Consider the following 15,257-nt stretch of genomic DNA (forward strand, 5'->3'; position numbering starts at 1 on the left):
TGATATTTTTTCCTTGCTTTTTCTTTAGTTGATTTCTCTTTAATGGCTTTATGGTCAGAAAAGATGCTTTGTAATATTTCGATGCTTTGGATTTTGTTAAGACTTGCTTTATGGCCTAATATGTGGTCTGTTCTGGAGAATGTTCCATGTGCATGGGAAAAGAAAGTATACTTGGCTGGTGTTGAGTGGAGTGTTCGGTATATGTCTATGAGATTAAGTTGGTTGATTGTAGCATTTAGCTCTTCCGTGTCTTTGTTGTTTTTTTCTGGATATTCTGCCCTTCACTAAAAGTGGTCTGTTGAACTCTCCTACTATTATTGTGGAGCTGTCTATCTTTCTTTTTAGTGTCGTTAGAGTTTGTTTTATGTATTTTGGAGCCCTGTCATTGGGTGAGTAAATATTTATAATAGTTATGTCCTTTTGGACATAATCCTTAGTGTCCTTTAATCCTTAGTGTCCTTCATTATCCTTTGTGATGGATTTTAATTTAAAGTCTATTTTGTCAGAGATTAATATCGCCACTCCTGCTCTTTTTTGAGTGTAGTTTGCTTGATATATATTTTCTCTCCTTTGAGTTTTAGTTCGTTTGTGTCTTTAAGTCTAAGTTGTGTCTCTTGTAGGCAGCATATAGACGGGTCATGTTTTTTAATCCAGTCTGCCACTCTCTGTCTCTTTATTGGTGCATTTAGTCCGGTTACATTCAGCATAATTATTGATAGATAAGAGTTTAGTGCTGTCATTTTGATGTCTTTTGTGTGTGTTGTTCAGTTTCTTTGTTCCAGTTAATTTTCTGTGCTGCGTGGTTTTTCTTTATATATTTTCTTTTCATCTTTTTCATTGTTGTTGATTTTGTGTTTGCTGAGTATTTATATTTTTCTAGTTTTTTATTTTGACTCATAGGATTGTTAGTTTCCTTTGTGATTACCTTAATATTTACTCCTATTTTCTAAGTTTAAACCAGTCTTTTATTTCTTTATATTGCCTTGACTTCTCCGTATGCAAAGTCTATGTCTATAATTTTTAAGTCCCTCTTTTTTGTTTTAATGTTGCATCTTTTACATATTGACATCTGTTTCCCTATTTTCAGTGTTTTAGCTTTGATTTATGTTTGTGACTTCCCTATCTGGGTTGATATCTGGTTGCTCTGTCCTGTGTTCTAGTCTTGGGTTGTTATCTGATGTTACTAATTTTCTAACCGGAGGACTTTGTTTAGTATTTCTTGTAATTTTGGTTTGGTTTTTGCAAGTTCCCTAAAGTTCTGTTTATCTGGAAATGCCCTAATTTCACCATCATATTTGAGAGACAGTTTGCTGGATATATAATTCTTGGCTGGCAGTTTTTTTCCTTCAAGACTTTACATATATCATCCCACTGCCTTCTTGCCAGCATGGTTTCTGCTGAGTAGTCCGGGGTTTATTCTTATTGACTCTCCTTTGTAGATGACTTTTTGTTTATCCTTAGCTGCTCTTAAAATTCTCTCTTTGTCTTTGGTTTTGGCAAGTTTGATTATAATATGTCTTGGTGACTTTCTTTTGGGATCTCCCTTATGTGGGGTTTGATGAGCATCTTGGATAGATATCTTGTCATCTTTCACGATATCAGGGAAGTTTTCTGCCAACAAATTTTCAATGATTCTCTCTGTATTTTCTGTTATCCCACCCTGTTCTGGTACTCCAATCACTCGTAGGTTATTCCTGTTGATAGAGTCCCACATAGTTCTTAGGGTTTCTTCATTTTTTTTTTAAATTGTTTTATCTGATTTTTCCTCTAATAAGTTGGTGTCAAGTGCTTTATCTTCAGTCTCACTAATTCAGACTTCCATTTCCTCAATTTCTGCTGAGTTGTCTAATTCTGAAATTTTATTGTTAATCTTCTGGATTTCTGATTGCTGTCTCTCTATGGATTCTTGCAGCCTGGTAAATTTGTCATTATGCTCTTTAATCTTTTTTATTTCCTCTATTGCATGTTCTGTGTTTTGCTTAGTTTCCTTCCTAAATTCTTAAAGAGTTCTGTATATTAATCTTTTGTATTCTGCCTCTGGTATTTCCAAGAAACTTTTCTCCTCTGGAAAATTTCTAGATTCTTTATTTTGGGAGCTTGCTGAAGCCATCATGGATTGCCTCTTTATGTGATTTGATGTTGACTGTTTTCTCTGAGCCATCAAAAAGTTATTATATTGATTTATTTTATGTTTGCTTACCATGTTGTAGCTTCTTGTTTTGTTTTGATATGCCCAAATGGGCTGTTCGTGTGAGCTAGTTTGATTATTGCCACCTTTGAAGCTCTAATGTCCTGTCACCAGGTAGTTAGATCTGTTGCTAGGTGTGTGAGCTCAGGAGTCTGCCCACTTCTTCTGTATGGATTCAGCTCAAGTGCCCAGGTCGATCGCCACCAAGTGTGTGGTGCAGGCTCTCACCTACAGTCCTAGACAGTCATGGGTGATTGGTGTAGGCACAGGCATCTGGCTGTAGCAGGGGGACACCCTCTGAGAAAGGCCGGGGACTGACAGCCGCCCCCGAGTGTCCAGGAGGAAGGTGTGTCCCTGTTCCCTACAGCACATAGGTGGGTGGGTTTTGCAGCTGGAGTATGAGCACCCAATGCTGTCAGCTGTAAGGACTGGGGGGCACCTCTTATTCTTAGGCACCTATCACAGGTGGCTAGGTGGCATGGGTGGAGCCACTAGTCCTCAGGCCCCTGATGTGGGTAGGTGAAGACCCTGCTTAACGGGCAGAGCAGTGTCAAATGTCACAAACTTGCCACTACTCAGCTGAAACAGTTCAAGTTACACTTCAGGTGTATACCCTGTTGTACTCCAGTAATGAGGGCCTATGCTATTGAAATGGGCCCACACAAGTCTCTGTGGGGGAAAGGCACTCAGAGTCTGTGGATCCCTTATGCCTGTGCCTAGGCAAAGGAGCTTTGCTTACCCTGGGTTCCTGGCTTAGGGGAGACAGTTTATTTTTTTCCCCTTGTCTGTTAATTTGTTCACTCTCCAAGGCCAGGAGAATGGCTCAGTGCATGTGGTGGATCCTACTTCCAGCCCAGGGGACTTGGCAATTGCTGAAGCTGGTCCAGGAGCTAGTGCAGAGCAGGGAGCAGGGAGGTAAATGGGAGAGAGGTTTTTCCCTAAGGAGGGTGTTTTTTTTTTTAATTTTTTCCATACAAAAATTTATACATACACTGTTATATGACTCTAATTGCTCTCCCCATACTGTAACAGCACACTCCTCCTTTCCACCCCTGATTCCCCATGTGCAGTCAACCAGCTCCTAACCCTCTCTGCCTTCCCATCTCACCTCTGGACAGAAACTGCCCGTTTAGTCTCTTGTATCCACTTGCGCTAAGAGGCACACTCCTCACAGGTATCACTTTATGTCCCACAGTCCAGTCCAATCCCTTTCTGAAGAGTTGGCCTCATAAGTTTAAGGGGGGTGTTTTTGATCCATGTTGTAGGTGATACACAAGTACTTATCTTTTGCCAATGAGGGCTGCTTCTCACTGGCTCTGGGTGGCTGAGTAGACTCTGTGGTGCTGGGTCTCTCCCGGTGTGGAAAACATGCCTCCTGAACACAGGTGTTTGCCTGCCTCACCACTCACCCATGAGCTGATCAGGCCTGAAGGGCTCAGGCTCTCACTGGGTCAGGTCTGGCAACTCCTCTGCTGCTTCCAAGCTGTCTCTCCCTCCCCCTGCCACTCAGTCCAGTTCCTGAACTTTGCCTTAGGTGTTCAGGGCTCCTAGATTGTCATATATAATTGACTCACTTGTTTTTTTGGGTCTTTGTTGTAAGAGGGTCCACCAGAATTGTCTGACTACTCCCCTATCTTGGCCCCACCTCTTAAGACCTGTTTTTGTATAAAAACATTTCACAGAAGTACACATAAAAATAGTTTTAATATCCATTGATTAAGAAAATATGAAAAACTACTATGAATTCATTAATACTTTTAAATTGATTTGTTTTATATTAAGGTTTTATATATATTTGAGAATTAGCACACGTACATACACATATACATATATACAAAAAATATCATTAATTCAGTCTAAAGACAACACTTAATGAGCATATGGATTTAAGGATGTCTGTGAAAACCAGGGTCCTCAAGTTGGGAACCATTGGCTTATAGACTAGCTGGGAAGAGAAGTTAGAAAAGCATGAAATTACTGGAAAAATAATTCCAAGTCAAAACATAATCACGTGCCAAGGAATCTCCAAAAACAGGAAAGCTCACTGGGAGGTACTTATTGGGTAGAAAGTTCTACTGTACACAAGACATAATAATCTGTATATGAGAGTGATTTAATAGTTACAGAAATTCCCTGATTCTCTATGCATTGATCTGACCTGGCTTTACCAACTATCACTGCTAAAGTCAACAGTTTATTTGAAGTATTGTTTCCCTAGAATAACGTAGTTAAATGCAGATGTGTTATTTGAGAAGGTTGACATAGTATGTGTTACATGAGGCCTGGCACGTGATGAATACTCAATAAATATTGGTTGAATGAATGAATAGAAGCCATCATCATTTACAAAACAACAAACTAATGTTATTTTTAAGATTAGCTAAAATTGAAGGCAAAGAACAGACATTGGCATAATGAATACAGAGCAAGAAAACTTTGATGCAGGAAAAAGAGAAAAGCAGGCTCAGATGGGGTCCAGTGGTGAGGATGGGGGTCCATTATGTGTGTTGGGGGGGTGGTGGGGGGTGGGTATCACAGAAGAAGGAAATCGCTTTTACTGAAGCAAAAAAAAAGCAATGCAATAGATTTCCATTCAGAAAAATCTTGGAGGTGGTGTTGAAATGCTGCAAAATGTAGCTGTGGACATTTGGAAAACAATGTTTCTGTTAGAAAAGATGAACACATAAAATACAGTTAACCAATAGCACATTTGCATTTAACCACCCTTTAATGACTGTCGACTAGGTGCCTGATACTCACAATCACCTAGTCACGAGGAAAGAAATCAGCAAGTCATTTATGATCCTTCACATCCAAGCAGTAATCAAGTTGTTTTATTTTTATTATTTTTTAATCTTTCTCCCATCCTTGCCCTCCCTGCCATTCCCACTGTAAAACTTCATTGCTACTCAATTAGTCTCCTAAAATGCCTCTCTCTAAACCATGTTCTACACTGAAACCAGAGTGAGTTTTCTAAAGTAAAAACTCTTCAGTGGCTCCCTATTACCTTCAAGATAAAATTCAGTAGCTTTAGCATGATCTGTAAGGCTCTGCATAATCTGATTCCTGCTTACTTCTCCAGTCTCATATCAGAGGTCTCTGTTTTTAACTTTATAATCCAGTTCCCTACATGAGCTATACCCTGTAACACCTCTATAGCTTTGTTTTAATGTGTCTTATTTCTGGAATGTTTGTTCATCCATTTTCTGCCTAGCACTTACTCACCACATAAATTTTATTTCTTGTCACTTCTTCAGGGAGGCTTTTATTTGCCCATTAGGTTAAGTTAAATTCTTTTTCTTCATATACTTACATGGCACTTCGTATTTCCCCGTTTGTAACCCTCATCACATTTGTAATTAATGGTTCAGTCTTTTTGCGTGCTAGAATGTTAGTTCCTAGCATCTAAAATAGTGCCTGCCACATAATAAAACAAAACAAACAAAAAACAAACCTGCTGCCGTGAGTTGATTCAGACTCGTGCCGACCCCATGTACTACAGAGTAGAACTGCTCCATAGGGTTTTCTTAACAGAAGCAGATCACCAAGCCTTTCTTCAATGGTATTGCTGGGTGGGTTCGAACCGCCAGCCTTTAGGTTCTAACCCAACCCACTGCTGTCGAGTCGATTTCAACTCATGGTGACCCTATAGAACTGAGTAGAACTGCCCCCTACGGTTTCCAGGGCTGTAAATCTTTACAGTAGCAGATGGCCACATCTTTCTCCTTCAGAGGGCTGGTGGATTCAAACTGCCGATCTTTCTGTTAGCAGCTGAGCGCTTTTACCACTGCACCGCCGGGGCTACTTACCTTTAGGTTAGTAGTCCCTACTTGTTGCACCTAGGGACCTCTAACTTGTGTAGACTTCTATTATAACATAACATCTATAACATTTTTATTGCATTGATTAATTTACATGCCTGTTAAAGGACCAAATTCTGAATTCATTTTATAAGGTTTCATATACTTGAAATTAAAACCCAACAAGAAGAGTACAAAAAAAGTTATTACAACCCAGTTTCATTCATGAACATAGACACAGATACGCTAAACAGGATTTTATTAAATAACATTTCATGACAAAGTTGGGATCATACGAGGAATACAAAGGTGATTTAACATTAGAAAATCAATCAGTGTAATTTCTCATATTAATACAGAGTGTCTGTGCAGCCATGAAACATAGAATGAGCATCTTATTAACATATTGCTTTGATTTTCAAATAATACACTTACTATACCTTCTGGTAAAGCACCTCTAAATTTAAAGAAATGGTTCTAATTGTTCATCTGAAAAAAAGTTTAATAAATCCAATAAAGAATGTCCAGGAAGTCTGGAAATACATTAAAAATAGTGTATCATATTTTTTCCTAAGTAACCGTTAGACCCATTGCTTTAAGTTTAAAGGTACTTTGCTTAAAAACATGTCTGGAGGTTGAAAGAAGATTGAGCATACAGAGAATTGGGCATACAGAGACTGAGAACATTTAAGCAGTTTGCCTAACATTACCTATTAAGTGGGAGAACTATGATTAAAACCAGGTTTGTCTTACTCCAAGTTTCTTGCTGTTCTTTCCACTGTATCACACTTCTAATAGCACTTATTCAAAATGGCCACACCTCTTAGAGTATTCTTGTTCTGAGCTTCAGCTACAAGAGTTATAAAGGGTTGGGAGGTTATATAGGGTTACACAAAATATTGGTGATATTTCCAGGACAGACCCTTAACCCTGCAGTACACTGAACCTTGAAGTCTTACAGGGAAACATACATTAAATGTGTTTTTACAAGTGTGATGAGTGTTACAAAGGGGAAGTGTAAAGGGCTATGGTACGGATATTTAGCTTTGTGGTAGGAGGGTATTCAAAGAAGGCCACATTGAGGAACTGATATAAACTGAGTTTGGAAAAGTATATTTTTTATCTTCATGTACTTTGACTTATTAAGAATCCTTCCCCAGAACTTCCTTAGAGTGATTCAGAAGACTATGGTGTGAGGCTGCCACCATCCATTCCCATCAAGATTTCTTGAAATTTTGGCATCTTAAATCTGAACCAGTCCCAAACTAGTGGCTTTGGAGCTGCCAACTGGAACTTACTAGGTGGTAAAATAGAAGTTGTGGGAGAATCTAACTGCAACAAAGCAAGTAAAAAAGTATTGGAAGGGGTATGTGCTGCCTGATTGGAAGTTTCTTCTCTGTAAATAGTGAAATACCAACTGGAAATTAACTAAGTGCTGATAAATAGCAAGCAAAATATCAAAATGTATGTGTTTCCCCATCCCCTCTCCTTCATTGTTCTTCTTTCCTAAATCCCTCCTCTTTCTTTGAGGTCTTTATACCTCAGGATCTTGCAGAGGTGGAGCTAGCATATTTCCTTTCTGGGAGCGTTTGCGTATTAGCAGGGCACTTTTGAATAGGGAAAACCTTTAAGTCATGAAAGAACGACCCTCTAATGATGAAATTTCAGTCGTTGGATCAAGATGTGGGTAAGATAGAAAAAATAAATAAATAAGATAGGATTTCAGAAGAGTTTGTGCAATACATTTTTCCAAGATGTTTTTAATTATAGTTCTAATCCACCAATGTATTTTTTATTTACCATTATTGCTGTAGTAATACAAAACAGCTGTATGACTTAGAAAGGGAAAAGGACCTCTCGCTACTACACAGTATGTTACGGACTTGGAAACAGATAAAATCCCTTAGAAAACGGCAGGGGTTTACAAGCACCCCAATAAAGTTACAGTTTCAGAGGTGAGTGGCTGCTTTTTTGCTCTTATGGTGTGGCAGGGGCATCTGATCTCCCCTTTAACTTCACAAAGGGAAAGGAAAATCAAGACCAACAGCCCAAGGCTGATTCCTATGAGGTAGAGGTCAGACATACCTCCTCTCTCCGTCATCTTTACTAATTCTGACATCAGCTGTCCCTCCCATGCACTCTCTACTTCTCTGCTGGGTTCAATAATTCATTGCAATGGCCACACAGAACTCACAGATCATACTCAACAGTTATGGAGTTTGTTAGGGAAGTGACAGGTTACAATTCAGGTTCAGGAACACTCCGGATACATTTCCTCTTTCCATCAGGACAGCTTCTTCTCAGCTGTTCCCACAGGCATGCCTCTCTCTGGCTCTGGGCCTCTGCCCTGCTTGGGCAGGTGTTACAAAGCTCTTTTAGCTCTGCCCATAAGTGCCCACTCCACCAGTTTGCCTCAGCCTGAAGGTGCTCAGCTCTAGCTCTGCAAGTCAGCAAACCTAGTCCCACCAAATGCCTGGAGGCACCCTACTCCTCCAGCAAGGCTGCTGTCCAAAGGCTCTCAGCTTTCTCATTCCATGGGCTGGGAAGCCCACTGCACTGTCTCCTGCCAGGAGTTTCTCAGCGCAGGGATCCCGGCTTCAAAGGATGCGCTCCACTCCTGGCTCTTCTTCCTTGGTGGTGGTGAGATCTTTTCCTCCCACCTCTGGGATGAGTCATTTTAAGCCTAGCGGGATGGAAAAAGTGATCAATCCCTACTTTAGGGTTCCATAGACCTCATTTGCATGGTTCCACCCCCACATAAGTGCCATGAACTTTATTTTTGTTGTCATTAGATGCCATCAAGTTGGTTCCAACTCATAGCGACCCTATGTACATAAGAACAGAACAATGCCCAGTCCTGTGCCATCCTCACTGTTATTGCTGTTTGAGCCCATTGTTGCAGCCACTGTGTCAGTCCATCTCGTTGAGGGTCTTCCTCTTTTTCACTGGAAGAGTACTTTACCTAGCATGATGTCCTTCTCCAGGGACTGGTCCATTCTGATATCATGTCAGAAGAATGTGAGACAAAGTCTTCCCATCCTCACTTTCAGGGAGCACTGTGGCTGTACTTCTTCCAAGACAGATTTGTTTGTTCTTCTGGCAGTCCATGGTATAGTCAATATTTTTCACCAAGGAGAGATGAGTGAGGTAGCAAGAGGCTGAGGATATAGCCCTGTCTTTTCATTCTGGCAGTAAACTCTGCTTGTCAAATGTTAGCAACATTGCTTTAAGCTTAGAGAAACTGGCTAAGCAAGTAGCTACAGACCTTGTTGTTTCCTGGCTGCTGAACCCAAACCACAGTATTGGTACATAGCACAGAGAACCCATATTCCTCCATGTTGTCTTCACTGTGTTCTCTATTAGGCACCTGCCTACTTGGAAGGGATTCAGATCACTGTCAAATAGGCTTTTAAAAAGAGAAAGAAAGAAAGTGCAAGCTATACAAACAGCAAAAGCCACAACATTTGGTACAATAATATTAAGTCCTTTGTCATTCCTCAGAGCCTTATCATTGGCCCAGAATAGAAAGAGAGAGCTATGGACCCAAGATCACTGCCATGCCTAGGTGAAGTAAAGACAAGTACACACAAAATCTTGTACATGAATGTTTTTAGCAGTATTGTTAATGATAGCCAAAAGCTGGAAACAGTCCAAATGTCCATCAACTGATGAATGGATAAACAAAATGTGGTAAATCCAAATAATGAAATATTATTTAGTCATTAAAAGGAATGAAGTTCTGATACATGCTATACAACATGGAGCCTTGAAAACATGCTAAATGAAAGAAGCCAGCCACAAAATACATATTTCATGATTCCATTCATTTGAGAGTAGATTAGTGGTTGCTTAAGGCTGGGGGTGGGAAAGGCAGCCATAGGAGAGTGATAGCTAAAGAGTATGGAGTTTCTTCATAAGGTAATGAGAATGTTCTGAGTTTGACTGGATAATGGTTGCACATATCTGTGAATATACTAAAAACCATTGAATTGTACACATTAAGTGCGTGAATTATATGGTATGTGAATTATATCTCAATAAAGCTGTTAAAAGAAAAAAGAAACCATTAGCAGTCGCTCTGCATTCTCAGTGACAACCAGTAATCTACTTTCTGTTTCTATGGATTTGCCTATTCTGGACATTTCAAATAAATGGAATCATGCAATACATGGCCTTTTGTGTCCTTACATCACTTAGCATAATGATTTCAAGGTTCATCCACGTTATAGTATGTATTAGATCTAACTTCATTGCTTTTTATTGCTAATTAATATTCTATTCGTTGGATATACTGCATAAAATAGAGGGTCAGAGAAAGAGAGGAAGGCCCTCAATGAATGGATTGACACAGTGGCTGCAGCAATGCGCTCAAGTATAACAACAATCATGAGGATGGTGCAGAACTGAGCATGTTTCGTTCTGTTGTACATAGGGTCGCTATGAATCAGAACCAACTCCACCGATCTAACAACAACAACCACATTTTATTTATTCATTCATCACTTAATGGACATATGGATTGTTTCCACTTTTTGGCTATCATGAATAAGTCTACTATAAACATTCATGTAAAGTATTTGTGTGGACATATGTTTTCATTTCTCTTAGATATGTAGCCATAAGTGGAAGTGCTAGGTCATACCATAACTCTATGCTTAACATTTTGAAGAACTGTCAGACTATTTTCCAAAGCAGCTGCACCATTTTTACATTTCCACCAGAGCATAAAATATCTTATCAAAGGATTTCCTTCTTGAATGATTTAATTAAAAAAACAAACTGCACTGAAAATAATAAACCCTTAAGCTATGGGAAAACTCAACTCAAGACCAATTATTTTCTGAAAGGATTCCAGATAACTGGGTTTTGTTGTACTACTAATAAAAGTTGATAATAGTATCTACTTCATAGGGTCATTGTGAGTATTAAATCAGTTAATATGAGTAATCATGACAACCCCATGTGTGCAGAGTAGAACTGCACTCCACAGGGCTTTCAAGGGTGTGACCTTTCAGAAACAGGTCAATAGGACAGGCCTTTCCTGCCAACCTTTCGGTTAGTAGTCAAGTGCTTAACAGTTAGCGCCACCCAGGGACATAAATTGGAATTGACGGGACTCCAACTGGCTACTGGTTAAATATGTGTAAAGTACTTAGGATATCGCCTGTCGGTGTACTTAGTAAGTACTTTATAAGAGTAGGATATCATTATTAGTATTACTTATGTAGTGAACTGCTTACTATGTGTGCATAAATGCCAAATAGTAAAACCAGTTTGCCACTTAACATCACTGTGGTCACCTGCCCTTATACATGATCATGTCCTCACAGCTTAAAAATATGAGGAAGAAAAATGACAGGAAACATGGTGTGTGTTTATATTTCCCTGTCCCTCGGCTTACCTGTTCTCACTGGAGAAGAGGTTTCTTGATGCCTGTAGGCAGAGCTGTAAATCTTAGTGGTAAATTGCAAGGTAGAGAGAAATCTGTGAAAACTGAGAGTAAGCTTATAAAGTTTTTCTTTTTGTATGACTTTATCATGTTGATCATTTCCTTGGGATATGAAATCTTTTTTTGTAAGAGATTGGTTGTGTGTGTGTGTGTGTGTGTGTGTGTGTGTGTGTGTGTGTTGGCAAGACCTCTAACACCTTTTAAACACCTCCATTATTTCTGCTTTAAATAAGTCTATTTAATATTAATTAGGATTAAAATGAATGAATGTGATGAACAAAAACAAGAAGAACTGTCAGAAATGTCTGAGACTGAGAGGAAAACTGAAGGAAAAGGATATAAGAATGGGGAACAACAGGAGGTATTTATATTGCAAAATAACATTCAACTTAACTGGTTATAATATTTCATTATTTGGTGGAATAGGAAATCTTGGTATTTGTAAAAGTTATACAACAAAGTGACAAATATAAGAAATAAAAGTTTAATTGTAATAATAATTGTCCTAATTAATGAACGTACATTTTAAATTATATTTATTTATTTTTTTGTTTCTAGAGCTTCTCATGTTTAGCTTCAGAACTTGAAGAAACAGAAATTCAAGGGATAAAGCCAATTACCTTGATGCCACAACTTTCTTTCACTGTAGAATTAACAAACTTATACAAATGTTCACAGTAAGTATTTTTTAAGAATTATTCCTTCATTACATATTGTCTTTTAATGTATGGGAGTACCTGGGTGGCACAAATGGTTAAGCTCTTCCCACCCAGGGGCATTTTGGAAGGTCACAGCCTCCAAAACCCTATGGAGCAGTTCTACTTTGCACGCACATGGGGGCACCATGAGTTGGAATCAACTTAATAGCAACTAAAAACAACAACATTAATCTTACTGTTTTTATTAATCATGTTAGATTTCTTGAATGACTACTATTTGCTAGGTAATCTGCTAAGTGTTTTTTAAAATAGATTTTCACATTTAATTGTCACCATAGCTCTGCGGAGTTGGTTTTATCCTCATCTTGCAAATGAGGGAATTGATGCTTAAAAGGGGTTAAATTGTGCAGGGTTACACATCTAATACATGACTGAGACAGAACATAAACTAGTTTTGTTTGACTATAAAACCTATCAAGTCTGCACTGCTAAGTTTCAGATATTAATAATTGTTATTTTTTGTGGAGGTGGTCATTTTTGTTTAGGTCTACATAGGTGGTATATAAAGCCACAGTACAAAATAAGGTTATATGACTGTTTTTGCTTCCTAAAAAAACCACTGATTCTCATAAAAAGTATTCCCTATCAAGAGAGCCCTCTAGACAATTTACTTCTTTGACAGTACAAACTTCATTCCTTCCCAGTTGTGACTTATTCCTAGGACTTTCATGTAAAAACAGACATTATACATATCTCCATTTCTTCCATCTACTAGGCCTGTGGTCTCTATCTCCCTTAGAGAGGATATGGCAGCTGAGAGCACTGAACTAGGTCTAACTTTTCAACATCTCTATCCCGTTAGACACTTTGGACCGATCTCTTTGAGTATTTTGAATGTACATCATTTAGCACAGTGTTGGAACGTAGTGGGTGCCCAATAAATAGTCATTAAATAAATGAATGTGTGGTTACATTAAAAAATTAATACAAAGTGTAGCAGACACAGAGACACAACCATCACTATCAATCCTTTATCATTTGTTCCACACCTACTTCCAAAAAGAGCCTGAGATAATTATGCCATTATTATCTATTTAAAATGCCCACATCATTATGAGAAGGTATTCAATAAATATTGGTTGAGTGAATGAATGAATGGAAGAGTCTCTTTAGGAGTTTCATATCACTCAACAAATCAGTTTATTTCTCCAACAAGTGGTTTCCGTAGAAGTTCCAGGGAAGTAACCTGGCTTACCTTTCTGATCTTCGGGTTCAGAGAAAGAACAGATTCCCCACTCTCCTGGAGAAAAGGAGTGCACAGTCTAAAGCATAAGGGGATTTAAAAGACCTTTAAGAGGATGGAAATCCTGGTGGCATAGTGGTTAAGAGTTTAGCTACTAACCAAAAGGTTGGCAGTTCAAATCCACCAGGCACTCCTTAGGAACCCTAGGGGCAGTTCTACTCTGTCCTATAAGGTCACTTTGAGTTGGAAGGGGGCAGTTCTTCTCTGTCCTATAAGGTCACTTTGAGTTGGAATCGACTTGAGGGTGATGAGTTTTTAAGAGGATACAGCAAGCCTATTGTCTTAGAGCCACCCACTTGAGGTTATTGAAAACGTGTGTGTGTGTCTGTGTGTGTGTGTGTGTGTGTGCACTCGCGCGTGTGTGTCTGCAAATGACTTTTCACACCAGCTACTCGGAGTTAGGTCATACTTTACAGACACCATCCTCCAGATTGCCAAATCTGCCCAAGACTTCACACACCAGCTGCAAGTTTGGGGTCCCAGGCCACCTTTACTTCTGACCAGCTGGATACAAATTTGGGGGTGCCCACTACCCCTTCAGGCTTGATAATTTGCTAGAATGACTATCAGAACTCATCAAAAGTGCTATTACAGTTAAAGTTTTGTTATAGCAAAAGGGTACAAATCGTAAGTAGGCAAAGAGAGATACTCATAAGATGGTATCTGGGAGCATCCCAAATGTGAAGCTTCTGTTATCTTCTCCCCTTGGAGTCAGGACACATCACTCTCTTGGCACATCAACATGTGACAATACAGAATATTGCCAATCAGGGAAGCTCCCTGGAGCTTCAGTGTCCAGAATTTTTACTGAAGCTTCATTATGTAGGCATGATTAATTGAGTCATTGGCCATGTGATTGAACTCAATCTCCAAACCCTCTCCACTTTCCTCTCTCCTCTAGTCACATGGTTTTTTAGTATAAACCGTTAGGTGTGGTCCTGAGGAGCTCACCATTAATAACAAAGACACACCAATCACTTGGAAGATTCCAAGGGTTTAGAAGCTGTCTCACAGGAACCAGGGACAAAGGCCCTCTCTTTGGGTAAAGTTAATTCTTCACTATGCAATGTCTTTTAAAAGTTAGAAAGTATTTTTGAATTCTTGATTCAAACTTCCCCATCCCCATTCTTAAGTCCCTCAGGTCTCTCATTAGGCACCTGGAGGGTAAATGCTATAATCTCTTAAAATTATAATTCAGTCAGATAAATAACTGAATGATTTATAGTGCTCTAATTTTAGTTCTTTTTGTACTTTTGAGTAAATATCTTTTTTAAAAAACATCTGAGTAGGAGAGACTTTATCTACATACAGGCAAGTGTTATTTCGTTGAAAGCTACCATTTGTCCTCTAAAACGATCATCTTCATTTTTAGCATGCTAAATTGCATTTTGCAAAGAACAATTTTATATCCCTTTTACTTTTCAATGGTCACTTAAAGGTTTATTTAATTTTTAGGCATGAACAAAAGAGGAGAGCCAAAATTCAGAAGCTTAAATATTTTATTAAAATATTTTACAATGATAAACAGGTTTCTTGCACTTCAGTATCTCCCCTACAGATTGACTTTAAAGTCATGTTTCAGCAAATTTTCAATATTCAACTAATCAATTGGCCTGAAACAATTTGCTTGGAGGTATGCCATTGTCATTTATTTTGTATCTTATTTTATGTCATAAGTAGTTTTAAATTTTTTTAGCTACTGTTATATAAGTAATTTCTTTTATATTAAAAGATGACTAATCCATGTGGGTAGGCAAGATATTTATAATTAATATATTTATAATTAATTAATAATCTTTTATACCATAAGTACAAAAAAAATTCTTTGATTTGTGGGTATACCAAGTACTTCTGCTCT

General features: G+C 38.5%; 1 protein-coding gene across 1 annotated transcript in view; it reads left to right on the forward strand.

The window, feature by feature from the left end:
* Nucleotides 1-15,257, forward strand: part of CC2D2B (coiled-coil and C2 domain containing 2B) — a 94,900-nt gene that overhangs the window by 31,572 nt on the left and 48,071 nt on the right. Inside the window, 4 exon segments of the mRNA XM_023740254.1 lie at nucleotides 7,803-7,943; nucleotides 11,690-11,798; nucleotides 11,996-12,114; nucleotides 14,855-15,032. Coding sequence (XP_023596022.1) covers nucleotides 7,803-7,943; nucleotides 11,690-11,798; nucleotides 11,996-12,114; nucleotides 14,855-15,032 — 547 coding nt within the window.

This window comes from Trichechus manatus, unplaced genomic scaffold (assembly GCF_000243295.1).
Source record: "Trichechus manatus latirostris isolate Lorelei unplaced genomic scaffold, TriManLat1.0 scaffold00007, whole genome shotgun sequence".
Classification (NCBI taxonomy): Eukaryota; Metazoa; Chordata; class Mammalia; order Sirenia; family Trichechidae; genus Trichechus; species Trichechus manatus.